The sequence below is a fragment of the Microtus ochrogaster genome, chromosome 19 (assembly GCF_000317375.1).
Source record: "Microtus ochrogaster isolate Prairie Vole_2 chromosome 19, MicOch1.0, whole genome shotgun sequence".
NCBI classification, from domain to species: Eukaryota; Metazoa; Chordata; class Mammalia; order Rodentia; family Cricetidae; genus Microtus; species Microtus ochrogaster.
The window spans coordinates 59269610-59279420 of NC_022021.1; the positions used below are offsets into that span (position 1 = coordinate 59269610).

The 9811-nt window shown below is 44.5% G+C and overlaps 1 protein-coding gene across 1 annotated transcript; it reads right to left on the reverse strand.

Moving 5' to 3' along the window:
* Window positions 1-1529: 1529 nt before the first annotated feature.
* Gzmk (granzyme K) lies at window positions 1530-9192 on the reverse strand. Its single transcript, XM_005356812.1, has 5 exons — window positions 9132-9192; window positions 8732-8879; window positions 3374-3524; window positions 2324-2593; window positions 1530-1828 (listed from the first exon to the last, which is right to left on the reverse strand). Exons 1-5 carry the CDS (start codon window positions 9190-9192, stop codon window positions 1667-1669), a joined length of 792 nt encoding a protein of 263 aa, XP_005356869.1. The 3' UTR covers window positions 1530-1666.
* Window positions 9193-9811: the final 619 nt, after the last annotated feature.

Sequence of the window (9811 nt, forward strand, 5' to 3'; positions counted from 1 at the left end):
GGGAGTGCCTGCCTTCATGATATTTGGTCTAGGGTAGGTTCACTGCCTAAACAGCAGAATGCTTTTCTCATCGATTAATGGCTCGATGGCTCAAAGTATTGCAGCAAGTAATTGTTCTGGTTGTCTATGTTTCATGTTAGAGCAGTCTTTTGTCTTCTTTACCCTGTTGTATTGGGGTATAAAAGTGTATGGGAAATTAAGGGCAGGCAAATTTCAGTATTCACTGGAACTCCCTCCCTGCACAGTCATATGTTTTCTGCCACATCTTCATTCTCTTTACTTGTTTTTCTAATCCCCATGCCCCTACCCTAATGAGTGGTACTTTTGTGGGAGCTGGTCTCTGACACTGCCCTCCCTTCCCTCCTCTCCTCTCTCTTGCTCTGATTTTCCCTTTCTCCCCTAATCTTCGCCCGGTAATTTTTAAATCTGTGTTTTGTTCTATCACAGAGATTTTATACATTTGATTAAACTCTTTCTGGAATAGAGCGTGGCACAAGCGGACAGTTATTGCCCAAATATTTGTGTGTGCCATGATGATAGTCTTTGCACTGAGTTTGTATTTCTGTTTATTATTTTCACAATAGTGGTTGGTTGGAAGCATCACCCCAGACTCTGGCATTCATGTATCCAAAAGTCTGGAAGGTTTGGGTGGAAAGTTCCATTCCAAGCCCCTCCCCTAGGCATTTCCTCAGTCCAGACTCCACCTCCAAGAAAGCCCTCCAAACAGTGACCCCCTCCTCAGAGATATTCAAGACCACTCCCACAGGGTATTTAAACACCAACCCAGAGATCAAACACGTGGTTTCCTGGTCTTCCTTCTCCATCTCCTCTCTGAGGTCCTGGAAGGCCACCCAGGAGCGCTGGCATCCATTATACCTGGGCTTTTTCTCATTCGGTTTGATTTGGTCTGATTTGGATTATTGTGTTGGTGTAGAGGTTTATTGGGGTGCGAAAACTTTTCAAATAGTACTAAAGTTCATCAAAACTTAGAACAAATTGGTAGTCGATAGGGGATGAGGGGTAAGTAAAATGGTAAAATGGGAGATTGTTCTTCATTGAGTATAAAATTTTAATTTCCAGGATGAATAAATTCTGAAGATCGGTTGTATCTGAGTATCTATAGTTGTTAATACTGTATCGTATAATTAAACATTCTTTTTAAAAAGCATTTAACACATTAAAAGCACATTAAAATTTTTATGATAATTAAAAACACCCGAATAGCATGGGATAATTTGGCAGAAATCCCAACACAAGCGTAATTGGAGGAGATACCATTTTTGTGTTCTGTAGATGCCCTTTGAGGAGTGTGGATGGAAGCAGGATGGATATTATTTGATATTCATAAAGACAAAGACAGACTTTTTATTTTATTCAGAATGAAACCAGCGTGGTAGAAATCAATCACTAACACACATGAAAAAGAGCATGGTTCCTTAACAAAATGAGTTTGTTGTTTTTGTTTTTAATTTTCTCTCAAATTCAGGCATTTATTTACTGCTGCCTAGACAGCAGTAAACAAAATGAGTCCTTAAGACACAGAAATATGCCCCAGCTGTAGCACAGGCTTCCTGCAGTCAGCTGCATCTGCAGATGAAATTGATCTGTGAGCTCATTTCACAACAAGAAGCACGTGACTGGCAGATCTAAAAAACACTTTACCATCTCAGTTCGCACTGGATGGGGCAAGCTGGCTTTTGATCCAACTCTGGTATTTCTTAGTCAACAGGGTGTAGATTCCAGGTTTGTTGGCAATGCCACATTTATAGCCCCCAGAGACGATGGCATGGAAGACACCTTTGCAGACCAAGGGGCCGCCTGAATCTCCCTGGAAAAGGAAAATTGGCAGACATTTAGTGAGAAGCTGGTGAGGTTTCCTAAACTCACTGTTTTCTTTAGTGTTATTAACAGTCTTTGGTTTCTCTGTGACTCAGCGCCCCCAACACAGCCTCTTATTCAGAATAGGCTTTCTGTGTCTGTTTGTCTGTCTGTCTATCCCTGCTTCTCCCTGTGTTTGCATCTCTGTCTATAAATAGCCATGAATTGCTGGGTGGCCGTCTCCCTCTTTTTCTCCCTCCTCAACCCCTCTTTCCAGATTTCTCCTCCTATTTATATTCCCTCTGTCTACCAGCCCGGTCTATCCTTTCTCCTGCCTCACTACTGGCTGTTCAGCTCCTTATTAGACCAATCGGGTATTTTAGACAGGCCCAGTAACACAGCTTCACAGAATTAAACAAATGCAACATAAAAGAATGTAGCAAATGTTCCACAGCATAAACAAATGTAACATACCTTAGAATAACATTCCACAACACATGCTTACCTGGCAGGAATCCTTTTGGCCTTTGGCATTTCCTGCACATATCATGTCCCTGGTTATAACAGGTTTGCGGTTGTAATAGCTTTGGCTGTTGCAGCGTTTTCTGCTTATGATGGTAACAGTGACTTCTTGAAGGGTATCAGAGTTTTTTAACAGATCTGGGTTGGTGGCTCCCCAGCCAGTAACCTGGCATTTGGTTCCATCTCTAATATAGTTTTTGGATCTCAGTTGAAGCAGTTGGACATGCTTGTTGAGTTCTGCAGCAGTGTGAAGCTGAAAGATAGAAAACTGGGTAAATTATTCTTCCCCAGGGGTTTCTGCAGCTAGATCCCATTTGACCATGCATTGGATGTGTGGTCCCTCTGCCTCATGAAGGCATCTCTTCCCCTCGAATCTACTTTGGTGATGATGATCTGCAGCTGCATTTTTGGCTGTTGTTTTTCTCTGAATGTGATTTCCGTTCTCCAAGGAGCTCACTGATGTTTGGGGATGGAAGCGTATACAGAGTAGGAGTTCCACCCAGTCTTGAGCAAACTGGCCTTTGCCCTGCCTTGGAGGGTTTTCTGTGGAATGGCATGTATAGGTCATGACTTTGTGGGCTGGGCTGCTTCCTGCTGGATAGGGCCCCTGAGTATGGTCTAGACCACATTTGGGCTGGACAAAGTATGGTCTAGACTAAGTTTTAATTCATTTCTGATTCCCTAAAGTCCCTTAATTGGCTCTGTTACATAAACAACTGTTGTAGTTTTCAGTCACTAATGTGAAAAGCATTTGGGGGAAAAGCATTTCCTGGGGATCCTTGGAGCTGCTGACATGTTGCTCTTCTGCATGGGGAGCAGTACCATTGGTTTCCCTGGCATAAACATGTCTCTAATGCATTTGTGGTTTTTGTTTTCCTTTCACGGGAGTATATGGGGTAAGATGAGCCTTCATAGAACATTTCAGTTACCTCAAACACAGGGAGGGTGCTGCCCAAATGCTTTCATGTAGTTGATTAACGGAGTGATCTTGTATGAGACTATTGAAGTGATGGAGGGAGGCAAATTTACCTACCTTTATTAGCATGATGTCATGTGATGTGAAACCTGACAGGGATCTTGAGAATGGGATGACTTTTTTAATCTCCAATGTTTGTTTCGTGGGCTCATTCTTTGAAAGAGAATGTGCTCCTAAGACCACTGCGGGAGAGTGGCCTCTAGGAAACCTAAAAGAGCAAAGAAATTGGAGGTAACACAACGATGTGCAAACCCAACAGTCGTAGCGGGAGATGGTGGAGGTCACACGCATGAAAGACCAAGGACAGAGTCCAAGGAGACTCGCGTAGGGCCAGGTGAAGTGACGGAGGCCCCACGGGATCTCATCACACATCTCTGGCTTCTCTGTCAGTGTGTCCCATTCCTAGAGCTGCAGCATCCTTCCATCAGCGTGTTTAGATAAATAAGGTAACGCCTTGGGTGCCTGCTGGCTCATCTCTTCATGAGATTCATTCTAGGAAGCCTGGGCCTATTACAGATCAAGCAAATACATGTGAGTACATTCATAGCCCATGATGAAAATAGAAACGATTTTGTTTGGGGTATTTTGGCTGCATGTTGCAACCATTTGTGTATTACAGATATTTCCTGTTGTAGTGTATTTATGAAAGCCATTTCAAATAATTTTTTTAGAACAAGGATGTGCTAAAAATGCCCTAGAGGTGTAGCTTGGTGGTAGAGCCCTTACCCACCTTGCACAAGGTCCTGTATTCAAGCTTTTGTGCACACACACACAGACATACATGCATGCACGCGCACACTCACACACACACATTAAAAAAAAACCCAATCAACCAAACAAACAAAAACAAGGAAAAAAGAACAAAGAAAAAAAAAAGAAGAGAAAGAAATATATGTCAGTGAAATGTCCATCATGCAGTGGGGGCAGAGGCAGAATTATTTACACATTTCTATATAATCCAACTGCGTTACATAGAAAAGCCTTGTCTTAAAAACCAAACAAAAATTTGTATTTATTTGTGATAAAACTCCATTTTTTTTCAACTTGAAAAAAGGAATCAAGGCAGGATACAGCAGAAACACATACACATATACACACAGATTTGTGTTCTTGAAAATCAAGAAGGGCACAGGAATCTAAAGGGCATGAAAGGAGTGGCTGTGTAGGTCCAGAGAATGCGCATGGCAGTGGGGAGGGGTCGCAGGCGGCAGACCTAGGTTCAGAGAATGCGCACGGGACTGCAGTGGGGGAGGGTTCCCATGTGGCAGACCTATGGCTGCCTGGAATTACCACTTCTAATTTTCTACCAAAAGAGCTTATTTTGGGAGTTCCAGCTCTTTTTGCTGAAAAGTTTGCCTATTGCGAAATCAGAATGGGGATGGAATTTCTCAGAGGACATGGATTAGATTTCCTTGGATGGATTCAAACTCAAATCCAACTTTCCCACTAAACCCAAAGCTCTGGAGGGAGAGGAAGATACAAAATCCCCAGGACCTCCACGGGGACAGGAGAGTGGGTGTGTCTGCAAGCAGCACTCCCAAGGCCAGCTGTGAGGTACCAACACCTCTGGGGAAGGTAGATGCTGGTGAAGGAGACAGCACCCAGTTCCTCCACTAGCTGCTGAGTTTGAAATGTTAGAGCTACTTTGGTCTCCACTGCGACAGGCTAATAAGCCCCATGCAGATCAATACACTCTTTGGATTTTCAGCTGTGATCGGTCCCATCATGGTCAAGTCTTCTGCCCATGGAGTAAATGAAATGACCTGAGTTCTAGGATTCTACCTCTTTAAAATCTTTTTTCTTAAAAAAAAATCAGACACACACACACACACACACACACACACACACAATGTGTGTATGTACTATAGTGTGCGCATAGAGGTCTTTCAGGACTTAGCTCTCTCCTTCCGCCACGTGGGTCCCAGGGATCCTTCAGGTGGCTAGGCTTAATAAGGGTCTTTTACTTATTGAGCCATCTCTCTGGACTCCATGTCTTTATCAGTGTCTAGATGTGAATTCCCATAAGAGAAGACTAGTACCAGGGTCATGCATTTGCACATCACAGGGGTTTCCCAAGAGTGGCCTTTAGCACCTGGAGGTACTTGTATGCAGTTTCCTGAGTCCCACCCTGGCTGCCCTGTCATGGAACTTCAGAGTAGAACCCTGGTATTGTTTGTCATACATTTCTTCTCTTTCACAGATGGCTGCCAAGACTGCCTCAGTGGAGTCCCACAGTGCCCTCCTCAGTTTTAAAGCCACTGGGCCCTCACAGCCCTCATCGATCCTCTAACTGGTTCAAAGTGACCATATCACACATGGAGGATGCAGGAGCCAAGCTCAGGGCTTGTGTCCCAAGTCTGGTGCTCTTCCCTGGACTCTTCTTTTGCCTTGTATCAGGCTTGCTTCAGCTTGCTTCAGCTTGCTTCTTAGGCCAGCCTGTCTTGATGCTAAGCAGAGCCTGTTTCAATCAACTCCTGAGGTCTGGCATCAAAGGCAGGGTTCCTATTTCTTGGAGTCTCTCTTGGCTCAGATAGAGAAAAGCCGCTGGCTGTCAGAAAGCATAAATATTCCCAGTCCTATGCCATCCACACAAGTGGACCGTCATGTTTATTGCTTGGTTATTACCATGGAAGGCTGCAAGACAATATAGCAATCCTCAGCAACATGTGTTAAAGCATAAGCTATGTCTTCCTCTGTTTCCTTCACTGGAACAGCAGCCCAGTGAGGGGGGTGAGAAGACGATCCTCATTTTATAGATGAGGAAGCTGGGGTTCAGGTAAATTAAGAATGTATTAGGTGGAGGCTCTGGGATGCACATCCAGGCAGGATTAGAACCCCTGGTGTGGGCTGGGGATGTAGCTCAGTGGTGGTAGAGCACTAGCCTAGCAGGCATGAGCCCTCAGGTTCAATTCTCCAGCACCGCACAAACAAAACTAAAACCAGTTCCATTGGTTTGCCTCTGGAGCTTGGTGGTGCACGGCTGTGAAAGAGGCCGTGGAGGATTCCACTTGATAGCTTGTTTAGACACGTGAGAGGGAGAAAGAAGGGTCCAGGGAGTGAAGAGGGTTAGTAAAAAGAGCCCAAAGTTTTCTCCTGATGATTTAAAACATTGAAAAGTAGACAATTCAAGAGTATTTTTTTTAAAATGTATTTCCTTCACTTTTCTTTCTTTCTTTGTAGACAGGCTCTTCCTGGGTGCTCCAAGCCAGCCTCAAGCCAGCAGTCCTCCTGCCCTGGCCTTCAGAGTGCCACCATACCCGGTATCCGTTTCCTCCTAGGTTTGATGGGATACTGCCAAGGCACGAAGGGAGGCTGGAGTAGATGGGTGCCGAGAGGGAGCCTTCCTCCCAGATTTGCCTCTCCCTGTCACTGTGCCAAAAGCAAGGGCTGGCTTGGTCAACTGTTCCCCCAGGAGCCTCGTGAGCACATTTGTGGGAAGCCACCATTGAGCTGTTTCATCAATATTTTGAATTTCATAAGGCTTAATAGTTTTCCAAGCACTGATCTGCCTACATTTTTACACCCAAATGTCCCCTGTGGAAATTCGATCCACATACTTCAGAGTCATTTATATGCCAGCTATTTAAGATGATATTTAGCAAGATTTCTTTTAAACTCCAAGACATCTCTTCAGTTCTCCCTCAACTTCACCTCCTTCCTCTCTTCATCTCTCCCTTCCCTTCTATTATTTATTATTGTTATTGCTATTGTTATTTTAAACAATCTCCTCCCCCCCCAACTTTTCTTGAGTTAAACCCATTACACAAATTTTCAGATTTAACTTAGTACCATCTACCTTCATCTATCTTCCTGCTGTGACTTCACATGCCACGCACCAGGTCTCATGCTTAGCCCCCAATCCAAACCCTCTTTTTTTCCCCTTCCCACCAGTGTCTGCTGAACAGTCTACCTTCAGCTCCTTGTCTGGCGAGCTGTGAGTGAGAACCAGAAGCCTATCTGGAGAGGTCCAAACCTCGCCTTGAGTGAGATTTTCTAGTGATGTGGGAAGCAGAAAAGAAGGGAGGGGTGCATGAGTGAGTAAGGAAACGAAACTGGAACCCAGCAACTTGCTCTTTAGAAACCATGTCTTTCCGCTATTTTCAGGCCCTGGAGCTTTCAGCAGGGTTCCATCAAAAGGCAGCAACTAGACAACATCCTCAAAGCAGGGAGTCAAGACAGTCCTGTCTAGACGGTGCTGATTGTCTAGATAGCAATTTTTGGAAGCTAAGATAGAGGGGTTTTTTTGGAGACAGTGTCTATCTATCCCTGGTTGCTGTGAAGGTAGCAACCAGCAGGTAGACCAGACTGGCCATGAACTCAGGTAGATATGATCACCTGCCTCTGCCTCCTGAATGCTGGAATTAAAGGTGTGTGCCACCATGCCCAGCTAACTTTTTGTTATTAGATTTCTTCATTTTATTTTATGTTTGAGTGTTTTGCTTGTATGTATGTCTGTGTGCCACATGCAAGCTTGATGGCTGCAGAGGTCAGAAGAAGACATTGGACCCCTGGAACTAGAGTTAACGGATGGTTGTGAGCCACCACGTGGGTGCTGGGAAGCAAACCCTGGTTTTCCCTAAGAGCAGCAGGTGTTCGTAAGCACTGAGCCATTTCTCCAGTCCCTAAGACATATTCTTAAGTGAAGGGCTATCATGTTTTAAGGAAAAGAGAAGGTGACCATGGATCCAGGCAAGAAGCTTAAAGAAACAAATACGCAAACAGAAGAAATGAAATCAGAAAACTCAAGCGAGCACCACAGCTCTCTACCGACTGTCTTCATAACATCCCAAGACAGATTTTATACTTCATCTTAAACTGAAGGGACCTGGGGGCGGGATGCTGTCCTCCATGGTCAGAGAAGCTTCCCTTTAAATATTCCCATCCCCGCTGACCTGCTCCGGAACACTTTTTAGAAACCCTCTATAATTGTTTCCCCCCCAAGGGAAGTTGCTGTCTCTTATTGTTGTGATTTCCAAAGTGTGGTCCTCAGATGTCTAGGGTAAAGCATAAGGCTGAAGAACTAGAGAATCTGCAAATCCTTTGCCAATACTCACAGTGTTGTCTGCAATATATCTGTGCTTACCAAAAAATGTCAAATATTCTGAAATATCTAAATAAAAACACCAATTCTCAAAACCCCATGAAACAGGATACGGTAACCTCCCCTTGGACACAGGCTTCCTTTCAGCACTTTCAGTTGCTTGTGGTCAACTGCTGTTGAACACTTCATGCAACATTCCAGAGATAAGCAGTACATACATTCTAAATCACCAGAGTAGATCGTTTTAATCGTTCTCCTTTATCGCCGTCGTTCATCTTACTGCTCTTAATTCCTGGAGTAAGCTTTGTCTAACATGTGTGGTTCTTCCTAGTCACCGAGAGCCACACACACACGGAAAAGCATGGGGAACTCACCAAGAGTAGCAGTGGGCTGCTGTCAGCACCCACTGCGGATGAATCAGGACTCCTCCACAGATGTGACGGCCGCGGTACTGGATGGAAGCCATAAACGGCCTGGAATGTGGTGGTACTTCTCTCCCTCCAATAATTTCAGTGCAGACACCTGTAAAAGTGAGCCAAGAGATTTCACGTGGCCCAGCGGTGGCATCTAATCCTTCAGACAGCAGGCACTGTTGTCACGATACTCTTTTTCAAGACCAGTACAACAACAGTGCTACCCAATAGTTGCTAAACTTTGCCTGGCTAGCAGGTGAGAGGAAAATTACAGTTTACAGTGTTAACAGCTTAATCACTAGAGTCATATCATATTCATATGATATCATATTCACATGTGGCAGGAGCAGGAGATACTTACACTCTGAGCACAGATAGACCCCAGCAGTCAGGACAAACAGAGCAAATGGAGAAAGCCTCATAATTAGGTGTTTCGGCGTTAAGGAGCACAGAGGAATCACTTGGCTCTGCGACCGATGAAGAAGATGCTGAAGATGCTGAAGAGGGTGGGGTTTTTCTCTCTTTCTTACTTTCCTTTTTCCTTACAAGCTTCTCACCTCATATGCTCCAGAGGGTAGAGCTTTCACACCCAAGTTTTCAGAGTAACTATCAGTTTGGGGAGTTTCCGGTCTATGCTGCCAGTGTGCCGTGAAGAACTCATTTCTGGATGAGTGCTTTTGGTATAAATGGTGAAAGAACAGAAAATACGCCGGGGGCCGGTAAAACCCCTGTGTGATGTAGACATTTTAAAGATGGTCCTTGCTCTAAATCAGTGGTTCTCAACCTGTGGATCATGATCCTCTTGAGGTCACATATCAGATATTTACATTAGGACTCCTAACAGTAGAAAATTACAGTTCTCAAGTATCAGTGAAATAATTGTATGCTGTATGGGGGGAGGTCACCACAACATGAGGAACTGTATTGCAGGGTCACAGCACTGGGAAGGTTGAGAACCACTGCCTTAGAGCAATACTTCTGTTTCCCCTGGCATGTGATGGTGCTCACCAGGCTTAATTCCTCTCACCTTTCATTTGTGCA

Excerpts from the sequence above, each read along its gene's own strand:
- Gzmk (XM_005356812.1), bottom strand. The coding sequence starts at position 9,192 with ATGAGGCTTTCTCCATTTGCTCTGTTTGTCCTGACTGCTGGGGTCTAT. Across the intron at positions 2,594-3,373 it reads ATGACATCATGCTAATAAAG|CTTCACACTGCTGCAGAACT; the intron begins GTAGGTAAATTT and ends TCTATCTTTCAG. Across the intron at positions 1,829-2,323 it reads GCCAAAAGGATTCCTGCCAG|GGAGATTCAGGCGGCCCCTT; the intron begins GTAAGCATGTGT and ends TTCCTTTTCCAG.